At 60.9% G+C, this 20,833-nt stretch overlaps 1 protein-coding gene across 7 annotated transcripts in view; it reads left to right on the top strand.

Annotated features, from left to right (window-relative positions):
• ACTN4 (actinin alpha 4) overlaps positions 1–20,833 on the top strand; it is a 73,002-nt gene that overhangs the window by 51,166 nt on the left and 1,003 nt on the right. For 2 of the 7 annotated variants that reach the window (XM_082437634.1, XM_082437637.1), the window contains 15 exons: positions 324–402; positions 1,604–1,685; positions 3,515–3,600; positions 6,794–6,886; positions 8,586–8,816; positions 9,409–9,556; positions 13,022–13,172; positions 15,636–15,744; positions 15,910–16,050; positions 16,141–16,323; positions 16,419–16,553; positions 17,618–17,797; positions 18,531–18,677; positions 19,524–19,604; positions 20,595–20,753. In XM_082437634.1, coding sequence (XP_082293760.1) covers positions 324–402; positions 1,604–1,685; positions 3,515–3,600; positions 6,794–6,886; positions 8,586–8,816; positions 9,409–9,556; positions 13,022–13,172; positions 15,636–15,744; positions 15,910–16,050; positions 16,141–16,323; positions 16,419–16,553; positions 17,618–17,797; positions 18,531–18,677; positions 19,524–19,604; positions 20,595–20,753 — 2,005 coding nt within the window. Of the gene's footprint in view, positions 1–323; positions 403–1,603; positions 1,686–2,444; positions 2,531–3,514; positions 3,601–6,793; positions 6,887–8,585; positions 8,817–9,408; positions 9,557–13,021; positions 13,173–15,635; positions 15,745–15,909; positions 16,051–16,140; positions 16,324–16,418; positions 16,554–17,617; positions 17,798–18,530; positions 18,678–19,523; positions 19,605–19,911; positions 19,978–20,594; positions 20,754–20,833 lie in introns of all 7 variants that reach the window. The other 5 variants (XM_082437638.1, XM_082437639.1, XM_082437636.1 and 2 more) reach the window with 5 other exon arrangements.

Raw genomic sequence — 20,833 nt, 5'->3', positions numbered from 1 at the left:
TTTCATCCTCACAACAGCCCAGTGAAGTGTAGGTACTGTATTAACCCCATTTTACAGATGTGGCAACTGAGGTAGCAGGAGATTATGGGACTTGCCCAAGGTCACACTGACAGTGAGTGGAAGGGCTGGGATTTCCCTCAGATGGTCTGGCTCTGGCAGCCAGGTTCACGGCCAGCCGGCCACGCCGTCTGCCTGCAGTGCCAGGCACATGCTCTAAACCACCTCACTGAGTGGGAGTTAACCATTCCTGTGGGTGCCCACAGCCTGCAGCCCTCCCATGACGGTGGGGGCTCTACTCATAACCTTGGCCTTTCCATCCCCAGCTGGAAGGACGGTCTTGCCTTCAATGCCCTGATCCACCGGCACAGACCAGAGCTGATTGAGTACGACAAGCTGAGAAAGGTATGCGTCTCCTGCTCCCCTCAGTGACCCACAGACACCCCGAGTCTGACCCTGACTCCGGGCCACCGCCCCCAAGCCCATCTGTTGCTGGCGTCCAAAGCTGGACTCTGTGCTCAGATGGGCAGACTGGGAGGGGCTTGTGCCAGCTGTCAGCAGACCCCAGGCTCGGTGGCTGATTCTCGCCTCCTTTGCTCCCCCTGGGGAATGCCCTTCTCCCTCCTTGGGCATCGCAGCTACCTGGGGTTATTGTAGCGCCTGGCCAGCCATGCCTTATAGTCGCCCTTCCTTAACCCTCTAGATTCTGGAAGCATTTGGGGAGGGGTAAAGAATTCTAAACCTTCACCGCCGGCAGCCCTGTCCCATGCGGGGTCCTGTTCTATTTCGCCTGTACAGAGCGTGTAAGACCCAGGCTCTGCCCTCTAGGAGCTGCCAGCCTCACGGGGAAGGCAGGACAGTTGCATCCAGAGCAAATCAGCCGCACAGGGCCCTGTGCATGTGCTCAGGCTGCATGGGGGTGGAGGGGGGATGGGGCCGGACAAATGCTCCAGAGGAAGGAAGGCACACCTGAGCTGGCCCGGCGGGGGCAGGGCCTCTGGGGAGGAGGCAGCCGAGGGCCAGAGAGCGGGCATCCGAGGTAGGGGAGGAACAGGCCTGCACTTAGCCCTTTCAAGCCGCAGTGAGTAATCGTATTGGGCTCTAGCTGGAAAGGCTAGGTGAAGGCACGTGAGGGAGGGTCAGGGTGAAGTGCCTTTCATCCTGTAAGCAGCGGGGCAGTCAGAGTAGGGAGGTTAGAACGTGGATGCTCTCCGTTCCCTCCCTACCCCACCCCGCATGTCTAGTGCTCTCTCAGGTCTGGACCACAGTGTCTGGTTTCAGGGCAGGGGTCTTCATCTGGGGTCTGGGGATGGATGGGAATTCTAAGAACAGAGCACGCCCGCATTGTCTCTGGAGAAAGGGTCCACAGTTTGCCCCACAAAGATTTCCAGAGGCATTCCTTTGGGTAGGCATTGACTTTACCCGGGTGTCCCCCCTCCCCTCTCCGCTCCCTGCAGCAGCACAGGTGGCTGAGATCTGCCCGAAGGACGCTTTCCAGTCCTAGCCCTTCCCGAGATCCCTCCCTTCCGGGCCAGCCCTTGTTCCTTCTGCTGTGCCTCCCGCCCCTGACCAAGTTTCTCCTCCTTCCCTCACCTCCCTCCCCCAGGACGACCCCGTCACCAACCTGAACAATGCCTTTGAAGTGGCTGAGAAATACCTAGACATCCCCAAGATGTTGGATGCAGAGGGTAAGTACATCCCTTTTGTTCAGTCAGCACCCTGTTTGGTGGGCATGTCTTGCGGTAACCTCAGGGAGCTGGCGGAGCCAGCCAGAACGCCTGAATGAATCAGCGTGAACTGGGGACAGTGGTGTCACCCAGGGAGCCAGAGCAGGAGCAGCCTGAGCAGCCAGGGATGGAGATGGTGGGGAAGAGGTCCTTGAAGAGGATCAGCTCTCAGGGGCTGCCTCTCGGGCTAGGCCCAGGTGCCCTGCCAAAGCCCTTCCTGACTGATCCCCCCCCTCCCTCCGGAGGGGCGAGGGAGGTCGCCAGGAGCGTTGACTCCTGCAAATAACCAAGGCCTCTGCCTTCCCTGCCTGCTGCAGCCTCGGAGCCTGGAGCCCACCAAAGTGGAGTGTTTTTTCCTTTTCCGGCTTTGCTCCTTTTCCCAGCCATGTACCACCCCCAGCCAGGACCCATGCATCTGGCCTCTAGTGGCCTTTGGGGTTGACCGTCTAGCAGCCCCTTGAGGCCATTCTCAGAGAGAGGAAGTGGCCTTGTTTTAGTCCATTTCCCACAGGCTTGGCCTTTCCAGCGACCCTGGGGGATGGAGGGGCCAAGGGTGTGGCCAAGCCAAGCCCACTGGAGTCGCCAAGGGCCGTGGAATCAGCTCTGAGGGTCCTTCTCCCAGGATGGCTGTGGCCTTGGGAGCCTATGGATCCAGTGGGTGACCGCCCCCGCCCCACCCGCCCCTGCTTGGGCGGTTTAACCCTTGTTGTTCACTTGCAGACATCGTGAACACGGCCCGGCCCGACGAGAAGGCCATAATGACCTATGTGTCCAGCTTCTACCATGCCTTTTCGGGAGCGCAGAAGGTACCGGGCAGGGCCAGGCAGGCCCACCTCGCTGCCACTGCCCAATGCCGCTGCTGCCTCTCGCCTCCCGTGCTCACCTCATTTCTCTTGCAGACGGCAGCGGCCTCTCTCCGACTGGAAGCCACCCCCTGACTCCTTGGCACCTCCGCCCATTTAGTCTTTGCCCACACTGTCTATCGAGGGCCTGACCTGTGCCAGGCTGTGTTCCAGGCACTGAGGATACAGTCAGTGACTGAGTCAGGCACGGTCCCTGCTCTCATGGAGCTTACATTCTAGTGGGCAAGGCAGACAACAGGCATGTCCACAGATAGAGTAATTTCATGTGATAAGTGCAGTCGAGAGCGTGGGACAGGATGGTGGGACGGGGAAGCATGGGGGCTGCTTCGCTGGGGCTGTCAGGGGAGGCGAGATGAGCAGGAGATGCCTGGTGAAGATCTGCAGGAAAAGTGTTCCAGGTAGAGGGGGGAGCAAGTGCAAAGGCCCTGAGGTGTAAATAAGCGTGGCTTATTCAAGGAATGGCTGGAGAAGAGTAGGAGAGGGGAGGAAAATGAGGTCGGAGAACGTGACAGGGCCAGGCCATGTAGGACCATTGTAGTCTGGGATCCGGAGTTTGGGTTTTATTCTGGGGGCTCAGGAGACCATTAGGGGTTTATGCTAAGGTGGTAGGTGGTCACACCGGACATGATCTTCCTTATGTTTCCAGGAAGATCAAATAACACCTGATCCTTCCAGCCCCAAACAAGGCTTCCTAGCTAGTGTTTCACAAACTCAGGCCTGGTTCAAAAAGGACTCCATCTTATTCGGACCCTCCCCCTTCCCCTCTACAAAACCTCGGCAAGACACGCCCACCCAGGCCGGAGCCAGGGTCTGGCTTCCAGTCCCGAGCAAGCGCTATTCCTCCCGCATGAGCCTCGGGCCTCGGCCGCCCTTCCTGCATCTTTCACTCTCTCCTGCCTCTCTCTCTCTCTCTCCCTCTCTGCGCAGATATTGTAGGCACTCTGAGGCCAGATGAGAAAGCCATCATGACTTACGTGTCCTGCTTCTACCACGCTTTCTCGGGGGCTCAAAAGGTGAGCTGGGGTGGGAGCACCCTCACTGCCGTGGCTGGAGACTCGCCCTCGCCACCCCTCCGCCCCCACGTCCCCCTGCCCGGGCTGCGGCCTGAGGACCGACCCAGTCTGGCAGGTTCTTGTGACTGTGGGCCTCCATTGCCTCCCCCGAGCCGGTGCTGGCCCAGTGTCGAGACGCCGCAGGTAGTCTCTCTGTGAATACAGCCCACACTGTGAGATGGGCGGTGGCATCCCGGTTTCTCAGACAAGGCAGTTGAATCCCAGCGTCACCTTAGATGGCAGAGCGCAGACGGGGCCTGTGCTCCTCTGCTCGGCCGCCCCGCCCTTTCCGTGATCCGTGCCGGCCACCTGCCTGCTGCACTGGCTGTGCCTTCGCCTGGAGCATTGGCTTTCCTGCCCCGCTCTGCAGCTCCGTCCCCTCCCAAAGGCCCCAGGAAAGGCTCTGAGCCTGCTCCTGCTGACCCAGATCGCCAGGCCGCCGTCCGCAGCAGCCCCGCGGACACAGGTAGGGCCGTCAGAGGTGTCTGCTCCCGGTGGCGGCCCTCCCCGAGCCTGGCTGACCTCACGTGTCCCCCGCTGCGCCTGTCAGGAGCCCTCTGCTTCCACAGCAGGACGGTGCCCAGCTGCCCCCACGTGGAGGCCTGGCCGGCTCTGTCCCCTCCACTTGCCTCCTGGGTGTCTGGTCTTGGCCAGCGGTGTATTCCCAGCAGCTTGATCTTGTGTCACAGCTGGCAGTTGGGCAGGGAGGAGAACAAGAAGAAATGAGCTCTCACTGAGCACTTACTGCATGCTAGGGACTCCTCCCAGGACTCCACGTGCACAGGCTCTGCGAGTGCCCTGCACACCCCCGGGAGGGGTGGGTGCCGTCATCCCCACTTACAAGAGGAGGACCCTGAAGTCACGGGGCGGGGACTTTGCTGCCTCCTTCAGAGCCTCAAGGCCAGTGGGGGCCTTCCCACGGGCCGTCTGCTCGGGCCGCCTCTCAGCAGTGTGACCTCGGATAAGTCCCTTCCCCTCCGTTCTCCCACGTGGAAAACGCGGAGCGGGCTAGTGCCCGTCTCAGGGCTGTCCTGAGGGTGAAGCGAGCTCACGCGGGTGAAGGGCTCAGGACGGTGCCTGGCCCCTTAAGCGCCCCGCCCGCGGCCCGGCAGTCAGAGCGGCCCGCCTCTGCCCGCCGTGCCACCTCCCCGGCAGGTGGTCGGAGCTCGTGTTTGGAGTGTTCTGTGGCGGGGCACAGGCAGGGAGAGTGGAGGGGACCCCTCACCCTAGCGGGAAGGCAGGGTGGGGGTGGGCGGTGATAGAAGATTCCTCGCCACAAACCCCAACTAACAGCACGTTTGTGTTGGCCTCACCCCTCCGCGGGCCCCAAGCCAGCCTCGCTGCCCACCGCACTGCCCTCGAGGGAGTGTCTTCTCTCTGCCCAAACTGCCCCCTCGTGCTTAGAGCTGAGCTCTGGTGCTGGGGACCGGAGGCCTTGAGGCATCTGTGGGAGGGGATACTGGCAGGAAAGCCAGGTCAGAGCATTTGGGAGTCTTTGAGGCGGCTGGGCCCCTCTCGTGAGGGAGGAGATAAAGGCCAGCCTATTGGGAGCTGCCCGTCACCAAGGGACGTGCAGGATCCAGGCCTCTCCAGCTACGAGCCCAGCTTCCCCCGGCCCGTGTTTACTTCCCAGGACAGCCTTGTAATGCTTTTATTATTGTGGCTGTCTTTTCCCCAGAGGTTCAATCCAGTCTCTTAAAAGAGTGCTCTCTGGGTTTGGTTTTGTTTCATGAATGCAAGGACAACCCTAGCCCTAGCACCAAGTTTGCCCGTTCTCTCCTGATAGTTTATTTCCAGTCACTAAAGCATTTGCTCCTTGTTCCTTTGCTCACGCATTCATTCATCAACTCTTGAGTACCTCAAACACGCCAAGCCCTGAGCTGGGTGCCAGGAATTCAGCGGTGAACCAAAATACTTCTGACCAGCAGCCCGCACCTTCGCGGGCCTGCACAGCACGGTGGAGCTGAGCTTGGGGTGCCGGTTGTCTCTCCAGATTTGGGGTCAGGGACTCACCTCCGTGACTCCCCCACAAGCTGCGATCTTGGCTCTGCTTCCTGCACTCACTAGGGGCTGGGTGTTCATTGGCTGAGGCCCTTGTGAGCCTCACCTCTGAGGAGCACTGCCTGTGGCCGTTGGCCTGTGTCCTGCAGCATGAAGCAGGGTGTGTGTGTATGTGTGTGTGTGTGTGTACACACCACCCTCAGCTGGTCCCCCACTCACCTCCCCACCTGTCCCGGAAGCAGCGTGTGGAAGGGGGAGGCTGGGCGTCAGTGCCTGCAGCTAGCCAGGTCTGGAGCCATCCCCAAGCCTCTCTGTTTTCCTTCCCCACCACTCTGTAGACCCTCCTCACTATTTCTGTTCCTGTTCTGTTGCCGTTTCAACTCTTCTTCTTGGACCCTTTCTGTGCTTCCTGAAAGGTACCTGGTCTCTGTGTGGCATCCCTCACCCTCCTTCTCCTGTCCTTGCATTTTCCCCCCAGCAGGACAAAGCAGGACATTGTCCTGTAGTTCTGGGCAGAGACTAGTCACTGTCTGCACCGCCCCCTACTCTCCGAAGCCCTGGCTCCCCTCCGCCCCGTGGATCGTGACTTCCGCCCTCTGAGCCGTCAGCAGCCTCCTCGAGGGGAGGATTAGGAAGGGGCCAGGCATGCTCTGCCTGCGCACTGACCACCAGACTTCTCTGGGGGGCGCCAGCACCCCTCCCTCTGCCTGCCACCACAGCTCTGGTGCTCGGCCTCCCCCGCAGTCTCCCTTCCCAGCCAAGGGGAGGGTCCTTGGCCTAACGGAGGACCCTACCCAGCCTCACCCAACCCTCCTCTTGGAGGGCCTGTGAGTCCCATTTCCCCCACAGTGGGTGGGCGTACGGCTCCCTAGTCCCCTTCAGCACCTCCACGGTCCAAGTCGAGAGAGCCCCCAGGCCCAGCTCCCCTGGCGGGGGCCTCAACAGTAAGCTTTGGGGACCCCCGAAAGGCCTTTCGGGACACAGCCACTCAGGGCCCCATCTTGCTGAAGCTGTGCTTCCTCTCCTTCCCTCCTCGGGGACTTCTGTGTGGGCCATGGATGAGCCAGCTTTCAGGGGACGTGCCTGTCAGGAGGGAGGGTCAGCAGCCCCCAGGCAGCCCTGACTGTGTGTGCTTTCCCCTCCCCTGCCCCAGGCTGAGACTGCCGCCAACCGGATTTGCAAGGTGCTGGCTGTCAACCAGGAGAATGAACACCTGATGGAAGATTATGAGAGGCTGGCCAGCGATGTGAGTGTGTCACTCCCCCCTGCCCTGGTGGCTCCGCCAGAGCTGAAAGATCAGGTCACCTCTTGTTACTCTGCCAAAGGTCATGTGACATCTGCAGAGGGGAGAGCAGAGATGGCAGCGAGACTTTCTAGAAAAGATCGTAAGGTTATATAGGCTGTGGAGTTTGACCAAGCCTGTATGTGACCTTTCGGGTTGATTTTACAAAGCTAAGGGGTCAGACTGCTGTGTCACTATGCTGGCTGGCTCCTGGGGTCTCGAGCTTGGGTTTCTACAGAGGTACTCAAGGACAGAGTTTTCTGAACACCCGGCTGCATTAGAATCAGCTGGGGAGCTTTTTAAAAATTCCTGTTCCCATTCCCCACCCGTGGAGAGACTGATTCCGTAGGATGGAGAGAGACCCGAGAGCTGATATGGTGACAGGACAGCAGTTTGTCACGGCAGGCCCCCGTGCAAGCACTTCACGAACAGGATCTACCATCTCCACAACAGCCCTGTTAGGAGGGAACTCCTATTACCCCCTTTTCCAAGTGAGGAAACAGGCCCAGAGAGGGTCAGGCATAAACCCACCATCATGCGGCTGGTGGGACGGAGGTTCAAACCCAGGCAGCCCTGCTCCAGAACCTGAACCCGGACCGTCAGTTGGGAATGTGGGTGTTTAGTACATCTCTTCTAGGTTCTCCCCTTTATTTTTAAAATTTCCATATTAAAAAAATAAAAACATCTAAGCTCCCCAAGAGGAGCAGTTTGAGTGCTCTTCTAGACCAGTGGTTCCCAGACTTTGAGATTTCACAGACCAGGAAAATTGAGGAAAGTATTTGCCAGCCAACCTAGAGTGGTGAACTTTTTATTTTGCCAAGTTAAGGATATTTTTAAAAGGAAAAGCTACCGTCTGTTCCCACCATCATTTCTAACACCTAGGAAAGGTTAAAGGTTATATCTTAGAATCCCAGCCCTTCCCAAGAGAGGGCAGTTGGCATCATGCGCCAAGATGTCAACACACACGGAGACCTTTGTCCTTGGTTTTCTCATCCTGCCAGAGGTTGGCATTTGGGAACCGCTTCCCCAGGCCTATCTATGCTGGACAATAATCGATTTTCCTCTCCTAGGATTGTTCTAGAATGTCCAGTTTGTTTGCTTGTTTGTACCCTGGTCTCACTCCATCAAAGACATGAGTGGCTCATACAGGTCACTTTCTTTTTCAGTTGTACTTTCTAATTTTCTATGTCCCAGGCCCCGTGCATGGCACTGACCACCCCAGAGTGAGCCAGGCGTGCAGCCAGCCCTGCCCTTGAGGCGCTTACCGTCAGTGGCCAGGACGCAGTGAGGCTGTCAGCGTGGAGCTCCGTGCAGACGGCGACAGCGGGCTCTCATGGGGGCGCGATGGGGGCGGCCACCCAGGAGGGGCATCTGAATTGAGGCTGCCCCGCTTAGATGAGGGGAGGAAGACCAAGAGCAAAGGCAGGAGCAGGAAGTAGCCAGAGCACAGCCCCGTGGTTCAGAGGGGGCACGTGTTCACAGAATTCCTGGTCATGGGATTCCCATCGGGAATCATGGAGAAGTCGAGCTGGGGAGCAGGGGTGATTCCCCAAGGTGGGGCCCTCAGACATCCAGGTCCCATGTGCCCATGAGCCGGGGGCGGCCCTGTCTGTGCTCGGAGGGGCCCCTGCGAAGGCCACCACAGCTTCTTGTGGGCCCACAGCTCCTGGAGTGGATCCGGCGCACCATCCCCTGGCTGGAGGACCGCGTGCCCCAGAAGACCATCCAGGAGATGCAGCAGAAGCTGGAGGACTTCCGCGACTACCGGCGTGTCCATAAGCCGCCCAAGGTGCAGGAGAAGTGCCAGCTGGAGATCAACTTCAACACACTGCAGACCAAGCTGCGCCTCAGCAACCGGCCCGCCTTCATGCCCTCTGAGGGCAAGATGGTCTCGGTGAGTGCCGGAGGGCTGAGGGTGGCCCAGGGCCCAGGAGGTGTGCGGAGCTGCAGATTCCCTGTGAGGGGCGAGGGGCAGCTCCTCACCACCCACAGGCTTATCTCCCCAGCATGGTCTTTCTTAACTAGAATGCACAGCTTTCGGGGTGCAGAGTGCGGTGGGGCATGCACTGGACACTTTACTGTGTTCCTTCTCCCCCCATCACTCCGCAGAGTTTTACACCCATCCCCAAACCACACCATAGTTTGTGCGGAATTGTTTGAATTTGGACCCTCGTTTGGCTGTGACTCCAGGACCTCCAGTGCTTGAGGCCCCTTCTCAGGGGAGGGACAGTATTCACTGGACAGTCACCTTCTGACTCCCAATGCCCCGTATGGCATTCATTCATTTTCACTCATTCATTTACTCCAGAAGTATTGACCGCACCTGCCATGTGCTGGGCCCTGTCCAGGCACGCAGGTACAGCGAAGCCGGGGAGAGGTGTGACCCCGGCCCATGTCTGCTGCCTTCCTGTCATCCTTCAGGGAGGCATTGCCCTGCTGGGTGCCCCAGCTCCCCGTGGTAGCCCTGCCCTCTCCTGCCCCCACAGGACATCAACAACGGCTGGCAGCACCTGGAGCAGGCCGAGAAGGGCTACGAGGAGTGGCTGCTGAATGAGATCCGCAGGTTGGAGCGGCTTGACCACCTGGCAGAGAAGTTCCGGCAGAAGGCCTCCATCCACGAGGCCTGGACCGACGGTATGACCCTCCCAGCTCCCTCCCTCCTTTCTTGTCTGTCGGAGACACACACACGTGTACGCACACACAGACACACACACACACACAGAGCCCCTCCTGCCTGCATAGCGTCTGTTTGTCAGGCCCCCTTTCCTGCTGCCTGGGAACATGCATGTCACAAATGCCGCTTTGGGTTCATCCAGCCCCAGGCAGCAAGGAACAGTTTGGGGCCAGGTCCGCCCAATCTGCCCTGGCCTCAGAGATTACTTACAGGTGGACTCCTTCCTGGGTCACTGGACCCTGTGCCAGCTGCACAGGGACGTGGCCCCTGTCCCTGCCACTCTGCCACGTCTCCCCTGAGTATGGCGCCCCTCCGGGCCAGGGTGGGCGTGGGGGTATGCTCTCCCCTCTCTGGCAGCCTGGGTTCACACAGCCTGCCTTCCGTGCCCTGCACCCTTTGAGACTGTGGACTTCACACTGAAGAGCCAGTGCTGGCTGGTCTGTGATCCTGAGCACGGTCCTTAGAGCGGGCCAGGGAGCCGCCTCCTGGCCCCGCTGCCCGACTTGCACCTGCTGCTCGCTGACCACCAGCCACGCACCCTTCGGTGTGGCCCGCCGTGGGAGCTCTTTCTCACCTCTGCCCTGTCCCGGTGCCTCCCCCGAGGGCCCTCTCCCACAAGGGCAGCGGTGACTCCGGTTTCTCGGCAGCTCTGCAGCTGCCTGTTCCCTTGGCTCGGGATGTGGAATTCCATCACGTCCCTGGCCCTCGTTCGGGACCCACACCACGGCTGAGATTCCGGATCCCAGGGGCCCAAAAGCTTTCAGGAAACGGCCAGCGCCTGGGAAAGCCGAGCGCCTTCCACTGGACTCCCACCCTCCCACTTCTGGCTGCCTCCTGCCCTCCCTGCCCTGGCCCTCCTGCCACCACTGCCCAGCTGGTCTCAAACTTCCTTGCATTGCTCAGTATGGTTTTTCATCCCTCCCACCCTCCCAGGTCCCTGTGAGATCCTCACTGAGCCCCTGGGGGCTCCTCTAGCCCCACCCACCCAGCTATTTGGCAGGCAGCCCCAACCCTGGTCAGTTGCTGAGACCCACCCAGAGGCACCCATACGGAGCCTGCCCCACCCTTGCCGGCATGCGGACACGCAACTCTGCAGGATCCGCAGACCTGGGCCTGTGTCACCTGTGTCCCTAGCTGCAGCCCTGCTAATGCCCTCCTCACATTAGCTTAGGCCGCTGCTCTCCAACGGCAGCTTCCCGATCCAGAGCAATACCCTGATCCCCCCTCTGCCAGGGAAGGAATGCAGAGGAGGAGAAGCCAGAAGGCGAGGCGAGGAAAAGGTCGCCTGGGCCAGGGATGCAGGCACCTCCCTCTGCCTCACAGAAATGGTGCCCGTGGGTTCTGCCCCCCCAAACCTGAGGGAGGGGGTGTTGGCATTTAGTTTATTCGTTTGTTCTTCATTCATTCAACAAACACCTCTTGAGCCTCTTCGCTGTGCTCAGCAGTTTCCAGGTAGGTGAGGTCCCTGCCCAGGGAACTGCAGATTTTGACATCTCTCTTGTCCAAGGGCCCTTGGACGTGTAAGTGGATTTATCAGCACCCGTGTCCCACGCCTGGGCTGAGCTGTCTCCTGTCATTATCCACGGGTTGTAGCTCCATCATCCTCTCTTAGGCTCTGAGTGTCATCCCTGGGGATTTCCCTTCTGGGGGCCTCTTATCAGCCCTTCAGCCTCTCTCCTGGGGCTCCAAGAGGCCCTGAGAAGATGGTCTCCTGAGGCCGAGGGGTGTGGGTGTGACGGCCCACCGGAGCTCCTTCCCTGGGAACCACTCTGGCCGGCTTTCACCCGAAGGCATTTAGGAGAAGTTGGCCCAGTCTTCAGCCAGGGCCCAACTGGTTCAGTGGCCTCCACACGCCCCTGCCCCACCCCTACCTCCCCACAGGCACTTTGGCATCTGGCCCTGCCCGTTGCATTAGCCCGGAGTCCCCAGGCAGGCCTGTCCACTCTCATTCCCAAGACCTGAAGCCTCTGTCCTCTGAACCACCCAATTATGCAAAACAGGAGGACAGACCGGCCTCCTGACCCCTCTACACCCCTGTGGGGGGTTGGGGGGCAGAGGGCGGGTTGAGCCACCATCACTCCGTGCCCCCTCACCATCCCTACAGCCTGCAGGAGTGAGCGCCCATGTGGATGCTTCTCACAGGGTCTTAGATTGGGGAAAAAGCAAAAATGAGCCCCCATCCCCCCCTCAGCCTGGCTGCCCCTTGGCCTGGATCCCAGGCAGCCGTGGCCGTGGCCCCCTCCTCCCGATTCTTCCCAGCACACCCCTGGCAGCTCCCTTGCTGAAACTCTGCTGAGGCAGAAAAGTGGTAACCTACTATTTCTGGTTCCCACCCTTGGGAGAAGGCAGTTTGGAGAAGGGAATTGCAAGCTTGCCTTTGTGGTTGAGCCTGCTGCCCAGGGGCTGGAGTGGCAGGGCCAGTGCAGTCAGTGTCCCAGGCTGCCACCTCCTGTCCACCAGTGCCGGACCCTGTCCACGGGGCGGCTGAGATGCAGACGGGACTGGCTGGTACTCGGCCTTCTCAGCGTCACCTCATTGAGGTTTTACCCTCGGGCTGGCACTGGCCGCATTTACAGAGGAAGAGCAGGTGGGGAGGAGCTGTCTGCCATCCCCTGCTCTAGGCAGGCAGCTGTTGGTTGGATTTTTTGGTGCCAGCTGAGGAGGGGGTCTCTGAGCTGCCGCTCCAGGGGTAGCCTGAGGTAGCTTTAGGGGTTGGGGGTCCCAGCCACCTTTCCCGGCCAGCGTTTCCCCCTTGGTTCTTTGCAGTACCCTTAACTGTGCTTGCAGGGCTCACTTGAGCTTCTGTCCTGGGCTGTATAATTAGCCAGGCTCCAGGACTGATAGCAGTGTTCCTCCCTTCCTTCAGAGGGCCTGACGGTGGGCCCTGCCTCGCTGCACATGCAAAGCCCTTAGGATAGTGCGGAGCGACCGATGTGTGATAGGACTCCCACCCCGAGGGGGCCTGGCGCCCGAGTGCCAGGGCCCAGGCTCCTGGAAGAGCCCTGGCTCAGACCTCCCCTTCCCCCCGCTGCTGAGGCGCGGCTGCAACGCCAGCTGCTTCTCCAGATCACAGCGGTCCGCAGATGGGTGTCCACATTTCCAGCCCTGGTAGCGCAATCCAAATTCTTACCGTCTACCAATAAAGGATACTAAGTTTAGAACCCACAGCTTGAATTGGGATATGTCTCAAGCCCACCAGCCCCACAGTGTCTCCCAGCTCCATCCAGGATCTAGTTGGGCGTAGAGGTTCCTGCAAAGGGCAAGGAAAAAGGTTCTGGAAGTTTCTAGCTTTCATGGCACCATCCTCGGCAAGGCAGGGCGTGGGGTCCACACCCAGTCTCCCTCCCTCTGGTTGGACATCGCTCTGGCTGGACATCCCTCTGGCACTGTTGACGAAGCACCCCCTGCCCTCCGCCCCACCCCAGGGAAGGAGGCCATGCTGAAGCACCGGGACTATGAGACGGCCACCCTGTCGGACATCAAAGCCCTCATCCGCAAGCACGAGGCCTTCGAGAGCGACCTGGCCGCACACCAGGACCGCGTGGAGCAGATCGCCGCTATCGCCCAGGAGCTCAAGTACGTGTGGGCTCGTGGTCCCCCGTCACCTGCTTCCCCTCCAGCACCCAGTCCAGAGCAGCGGTGGGGCAGTGGTGGAATGGGGTCCCCCAGCCCTTTCCACCCTCTCACCCTCCTTTCAGATGCCAGGGAAGAGCCTTACAGGATGATGCCTTTTGCCCACCTTGTCTTTACCCCAGATGAGAAACAGTGGGATCTAGATTCTCCAGCAGAAGGGAGGTCTCTGACCCCTTGTCCTGATTCCTCAGGCTGTTGGGGTCCCTGGGGCTCCCCCTCCTCTGCCTGCCACACCAAGGAGACCCCCTGACCCCCTGGCCCCCTGATGTGGTGGGCGGCCTAGCCCCCACCGCTCCCACCCGCTGCTCCCTGAGGGAATCTGGCTGCACAGAGAGCCCATTGTTCTGCCCGGCCCCTTCCCTCTCCTGCTCAGAATACACTTATTGTAAGAGCTTCCAGGCAGTCGGTTCTCTGCCCTCCCTTCCCCACCCCAGTCAGATAAACTTGTGCACACAATTAGTACACTGAGCCTCCAGAGCCAGTGAAAGGGGGCCTTATTCCACCAGCGCAGCGGCCAGCAGCAAGCAGGGCCCAGGGAGTGGGAGGCCCAGGCCATTACTTCATGGAAAATCCACAGGCCCTGGAGGGCGGCAGGGCTCCCAAAATAGCCGTCTGCTCAAAAATAGGATCCTTGGCTGGATCTGCCCTTTCCATAGACACCCCCTACCCTGTCACAGTCATCCGCAAAGTTCTTGTTCCTGCAAGGCTGGGGCCTAGCAGTGATGCCTGGTGGAGCCCCACGCCGGGCAGGGCTGGCTTTCTCCCTGACTCATGCCCTCCACACTGCCCGCCTGCTCTGGGGGCTCCCCATTTGCTCACCCAGAGGCAGAAGTACCACTGGGCCTTCACAGTACCAGGGACACGGCGTCCCCGTTGAGCACTTTTGGGGGCACCCCTTGGGGTCCTGCAGCTCCCCTAGGATCGAGCCCCTGTACCTGGCATGCCCAGGCCGAGGAGAGTGAGGTCACAGACGCAGACGTCCACCACCCTCAGGGGTTGTGGGGTGGGACATGGGCAGGTCCCCACCCCCACCCCCCATTGACAGGCGAGCTCCTGGAAGCCGGTGGGAAACAGACTTGGAGGAAATCCTAGGCCAGCCCACTTCTCAGGCACTGGGAACAGCCATGTGAAACCCATTACCCTGAGCCGGGAAACAGGCGGTCCCTGAGGCAGCTTTCTGGACAGTAGCCCTGGAGGAGAAAGGGAGGGCTGTTTGGGGTGCTGTCCGTTCCCCCGAAGATGAGTCTGAGTCATTTAATCCCCCAGCGATCCTGTGTTACAGAATGGGAACTGAGGCACAGAGAGGCCAAGGGGCCTGCCCAAGGTCACACAGCTAGGGAGTGAGATAGGACTGGAGCCTGGGCCACCTGGTCCCTGTGTGAAGCACAGCCTTGCTCCTCCTCCAGCCCTTGCCTGCTCCCCTCCCCCGGCCCCTGTATCCTGCCTGCCCGTCTGGCTCACCAGGCAGGCGACACAATCCCTGTGTCCTGGTTCCCATGTCGTGTTCCTCCCCATAGTTGTTCCCCCAGCCCTGTACACTGACTCCCTAGGAGCCTGCTGCTAAGCGTATCCAAGTGTGGACCCCAGGAGGCAGGAATGCTGGGGCTGAAGAGAGGGAATAAGGGGCAGGGGGCCGGGAACTACGGTATCAGTGTTTCCAACCTCAGTCATTGCAATAATAATACCCATTCCCTAATCAGCTCACTTTTTTTTTCTTGAATATATTGTTAGTTGCGTACAATGAGATTGCAGGCTAGTTGTACATTTTTTTCTTAATACCCATTAAAGTAAATATACAACCTTTAATGGGTAACTGTTGCTACTTTTACCTACTGGGTGCAAAGGACTGCTCTGGGCAGTTCACATGAGTTCAGTAACTTGGTCTCCATGATAACCCCACCCCCATTTCAGAGGTGAGAAAACCGAGGGATCCAGAGGGAGTTCATTCGCCCAGGGTCACACAAGTTCAAAATCGGAGAGCTGGAATTCACACCTAAGGAACTTGGCTCCAGAGCCTTATGCTATAACCAGTGTGCTCTGCTAGACTTTCTTTAAATGGAAAAAGCAATCCCGGGGACTTCCCTGGTGGTCCAGTGGTTAGGACTCTGTGCTCCCACTGCTGGAGGTCTGTGTTCGACCCCTGGTCGGGCAACTGAGATTTCGCCAGCCTACAGGCATGGTCGAAGGCCACACTCTGGGAGCCCTTCGTCAGCTTAACAGTGACAGCAAGCTCTGTTATCCTCTCCCCCCAATTCCTCCTGCCCCGGGCCAGAGGGGTGATTGATGACTGATGTGCTTCAGTGTTGATATCCCCTGGTACCAGGGCCTGGGACACCTGGGGGCGGGTGGGTCCAGCACACCCTGACTGCCCCTGCTGGGTCTCATCACCCTCTGCCCGGCCCACAGCGAGCTGGATTACTACGACTCCCACAACGTCAACACCCGCTGCCAGAAGATCTGCGACCAGTGGGACGCCCTTGGCTCTCTGACCCACAGTCGCAGGGAAGCCCTGGAGGTGAGGAGGGGGTGATGCCACCCGCCGAGGTCTGTGCCTCGTTGCCCTCAGAGCAGGGGTCTTCCCCTGACCCCCTGGTGCCCCCGGGCCCCTCCCCACCATACAGGCCTCCTGCTAGCCGACTGACCTCCCTCCTCTGTCCCCGTCCCTCCCAACACGCACCAGAAAACGGAGAAGCAGCTGGAGACCATCGACCAGCTGCACCTGGAGTATGCCAAGCGGGCAGCCCCCTTCAACAACTGGATGGAGAGCGCCATGGAGGACCTCCAGGACATGTTCATTGTCCACACCATCGAGGAGATCGAGGTCCGCCCCTTCCCCTCCCGCCCCGCTCGTGGCTCGTGGGGCCTCCACGGGGCCGGGCTGCGCCCTCACCCTTTCTCTTCCCGCCCCCAGGGCCTGATCTCAGCCCATGACCAGTTCAAGTCAACACTGCCGGACGCTGACAGGGAACGGGAGGCCATCCTGGCCATCCACAAGGAGGCCCAGAGGATCGCCGAGAGCAACCACATCAAGCTGTCAGGCAGCAACCCCTACACCACCGTCACCCCCCAGATCATCAACTCCAAGTGGGAGAAGGTAGGCGGCACCCACCCGCCGGCAGGGCCGGGGCAGGACCAGCCAGGCGAGGGGGCCGCCGCCCTGACTGCTCCTGCCTGCGTCCCCTTCCCCAGGTGCAGCAGCTGGTGCCCAAGCGGGACCACGCCCTCCTGGAGGAGCAGAGCAAACAGCAGTCCAACGAGCACCTCCGCCGCCAGTTCGCCAGCCAGGCCAACATCGTGGGGCCCTGGATCCAGACTAAGATGGAGGTGAGGGCGAGTCGCCCCAGCCCTGCTGGGCGCAGGAGAGTCTCCGGGCAGAGTTGAGGAAGAGCCGCCACTGAACGGGAGGCTGCTCACCCCTGGTGGGAGGGCCCAGTGCTCCGCGGGGCCGGTGCACTTGGGGGCCTGGTGGATCGGGGACCCAGCTCTCGTGGCCTCATGGGATTAGGAGCACCGATAACATATTTATGGAAATGGCAGCACCATCCAGAGGGAAGCTGTGCTAAGGGGTCAGGTAGAGATGGGTTCGAGTCTTGACTCTCCCCTTGACTTATGATCAGGAGTCAGGCACAGTTTAACCTCTGTGGCTCAGTTTTCTCATCCCTAAAAGGATGAGGAAGACCATTATTGCATTCCCTCAACAGACACTTTTGGGCACCGCCCTATGCCAGCCCCATCACAAGCACTGTGGTGTAGCTGTGACCAAGGTGGTCCGAGCTCAGACCCTTGCCGCGCCCTCACTCTGCCCTCGTGACCCAGCCACGGGAAGGCTTGTAACCATGCCAACTGCGACTCGGGCCACCACTTACCGAGTGCTCACTGTGTACTAGGCACCCCACTGACCAAAGTGGCCTCACTGAAACTCACGGCAGCCCGAGAGAGGACCAGGCAGGTCGGCCGCGGGGCTCAGTGCCCCCTGCACGGCTTGGTTGCCGTGGGAGGCGAGGCGTGGGGTGCTCGTGCCCAGCAGCACGGGTTCTGAAGTTGCCAGACCTGGGTTCCGATCCTGGCTCTGCCTCTTAATGTGATACGCTACCCACTTTGGGCCTCAGTTTCCACCTCTGCGGAATAGGCCTGTCCCAGTCTTGGGCCTCACAGGGAGTCAAGGGGGGGGAAGCAGTGAGGTTAGCCCTGTGGAACGTTGGTGCGGAAACTGCATCGTGGCTGCTGGTACCCTGGAGGGTGGGCCGGAGGGGACCCCTGGGCAGAGGCCCTGGGCGGGAGGTGCCCTGGCATTGGGGCGGCCGGCGACAGACCTCCTCCCGGTGGGTGGCTGGTCGTGGCCGAGGGCCCGCCAGTCCCACGCCCCAGTAGCACCGCCCTCTGTGCAGGAGATCGGGCGCATCTCCATCGAGATGAACGGGACTCTGGAGGACCAGCTGAGCCACCTGAAGCAGTACGAGCGCAGCATCGTGGACTACAAGCCGAGCCTGGACCTGCTGGAGCAGCAGCACCAGCTCATCCAGGAGGCACTCATCTTCGACAACAAGCACACCAACTACACCATGGAGGCGAGCCCGCGCGCCGCCCCCCGCCCCGACCCGCCCCGCCCCCACCCCGCCTGCCCCGGGCTTGGGGGACGCCCTGTGGCAGCCCACGCAGGGCCCGGCTGCCTTATCCCAACCCCCTGGAGAGCTGGGAGGGCAGGCAGCACCCGCCCCCCAGTGTGGCCTCAGCCCTTTCATCCTCACTTGAGGACGCAGATCCAGCCAGCATGCACGGGAATCCCATGCCCTGGCTCGCTGCCGCCAGGTTACAGCATCAGGGCTGGTTGCCATCCTGTCGGTAGCTTGAAATGGTCCGTGGTGACAGCGCTTATTAGACCATGCAAATCGGAAGATACCACCAAATAAAAGGGGGGAAGGGCTGTTTCCCCAGAAAGCTGGTTAAACATTGCCCAGCATGTCTCTGCAAAGTTTCCCTGTGGATCCTGGCACAGGTATCAGGACCCAGTTGTCTGCTGCATCCGTCACTGGGACATAACACCGGTGTGACGTGAACCCCGCTGGTTGGCAGAGGCAATAGGCAGGCACCGTGCCTGTGTCCCTGTGCACATGAGCCCCACGGGAGAGTGTGGGGCTGGGTTGGCATTTGGGAGAAAGTTAGGGCGAGCCTGACTCCAGGCCACACACACCCCCGCACAAGGAGAAGCCAGTTCCGAGCCCCCCTCAGCTACAGCTGCGGTGGTCCCAGCATCCCCACCTGCCGGCCCAGCCCACACTCACGCCCTCATTCCTCCCGCAGCACATCCGCGTGGGCTGGGAGCAGCTGCTCACCACCATCGCCCGCACCATCAACGAGGTCGAGAACCAGATACTCACCCGCGATGCCAAGGGCATCAGCCAAGAGCAGATGCAGGAGTTCCGGGCGTCCTTCAATCACTTCGACAAGGTGAGCCGCTCCCTCTGCCCCTTGGTGTCTTCCCTCCCCACTGTCACCTCCCACCTTGCCCCCTCCGTCTTTGCATCTGTCCGTTTGTTCACATCACAGTTGCTGAGAATCAGAGGCCACTCACAGGGGGCGGCAGGGCCCCAGCCACTGAAGGGGGTGCAGAGGTGCATCACCTCGACCCACAGCGTGGGCAGCTTCCCTCGGGAAGAGAAAGGGGAGTCCCAAGCCCTGCCCCCGGGGCTGTGCATCCTCGCCCACCTGCCGATGCAACCCTGAACAGACAGGTCCCAGCACACCAGGGATTTGAGACCTGACTCAGGAATCTGATCCACACATACACACAGTGTCCTTACAAGTCAGATTTGGTCTGGCATCCCCTTTAGCGGGGCCCTGAGCACCAGTTTGCCCCGGGCCCTGCCGGGCCTGATGTGTCATCTGCCTGCTTTCTGTGGGTAGCATGTGCTCTGGGCGTTAGGCGGGGGCCCAGCAGGAGGGGGTGCAATTCCCTTTCTCCCACCCCAAATTCTGGAGGTGAGGAGAGCTCCCCTCTTCCCTCCCAGGAGTCCTGGGACTCAAGCCTCAATCCTCCACCTCTCAGCTCCCACCCCTGCTCTGGCCCAGAGGAGCTGGGAGGAGGCCTCTGACTGCCCTCCAGGCCACCCACGCCCCTCCACCTGCCCCGCCCTGGCCATCACCTTGTCCACGTCACCTCTAACTCTGTGTTTCCCTCCCCCGTGTGTCCCCTTCCCCCGCCGTCTGCATGTGACCCGTGCCCCTCTCCCCGCCTCCGTGCCGGCCTGGTCTCCACACCGCCCCTTGTGCACACCTGCCTTCGGATGCCGGCAGGACCACGGCGGGGCGCTGGGGCCAGAGGAGTTCAAGGCCTGCCTCATCAGCCTGGGCTACGACGTGGAGAATGACCGGCAGGTACGCGCCCCCTGGGCCCAGCGGACTGTGGCATTAACTGCTCTTCTCTTTCTCTCTCTCCTTCTCTCTGTCTCCCCTCCCTCTGGCCATCCCACCCCTTGCCATCATGTGTGCCATTTCACGGGCTCTCTTGCCTCCTCCCTGCCCTGTGTCTCTCCGGACACCTTCCCCCTTACCTGGTCTCTCGGGGCCGCCTATGTCTCCCCTGCTCCCTGCCACTGTCCTGTTTCCCCGCTGTGCACACGGGGCGGCCCCTCTTGCCTGCTCTGGGCCCGGTCTCCTCTGCTGTCCCTGCGTCCTCGAGCAGAAGCAGACAGGCAGCATGGACTCCGATGACTTCAGGGCTCTGCTTATCTCCACGGGATACAGCCTGGTACGCCGCCTCTGCCTGCCCTTGCTGCTGCGCCTCTCCTCCCCTCCTCCCCTCCTCCGCCCCTCCCCCCCCCTCCTCCGCCCCTCCCCCTCCTCCTCACCCTCCTCGCCGCCTCCAGAATGTCCGCGTCCTCGGGGACACTCCTCCACCAGAGCAGCGCGGCCTGGCCTCCCTCCTCCTCCTCTGCTGCATCTGCTGGTTGGGGTCCCTCCGATGACTCCCTGAGCCTCCCACCTCCTTTCCTGGAAGTCTCCGGAGAGAGGAGGTCAGGCCTCCAGCTCTCTCCCCTTCTCTTTCTCTTTCTCTCTTTCTTTCTTCCTCGCCCTCCGGAGCTAACTTTCGAGCCAGGGCTGAGGAGCAGTAGACCTGTTAGATCCACTCCCCAACTCCCCACTTCCCAAAAACGCGGGAGGGGAGGCGCAGCGGGTGCACGGCCCAGGTCTGGGGCAGGTGGGGCAGCCGGCCGGGGAGCCAAGACCCTTGGAGGCAGGCTGATGACGCCTGTCGTGTGCGCTGGGGTCGGGCCCTGCTCTCCTGACCCGGTTCTAGCCACCGGGCCGGCCCGGCCGCCCTGCCCCGCTGAAAGGCCACCTGTCCCCCACCCACCCCCCTCACAGGGCGATGCCGAGTTCAACCGCATCATGAGCGTGGTTGACCCCAACCACAGCGGCCTCGTGACCTTCCAAGCCTTCATCGACTTCATGTCGAGGGAGACCACCGACACGGACACGGCCGACCAGGTCATCGCCTCCTTCAAGGTCCTGGCCGGGGACAAGGTGAGCAAGACACCTGGGAGGCACCCAGCGGCCGGCGCGGAGGGGCCCTTGCGGCCAGGGCTGGGCGTGAGGGGCCGGGG

The sequence above is a fragment of the Balaenoptera physalus genome (genome assembly GCF_965194825.1).
Source record: "Balaenoptera physalus genome assembly, chromosome: 19".
In the NCBI taxonomy this organism is placed as follows: Eukaryota; Metazoa; Chordata; class Mammalia; order Artiodactyla; family Balaenopteridae; genus Balaenoptera; species Balaenoptera physalus.
Note: the sequence above shows the minus strand (reverse complement) of the source record. Positions and strands in the feature narration are given on the sequence as shown.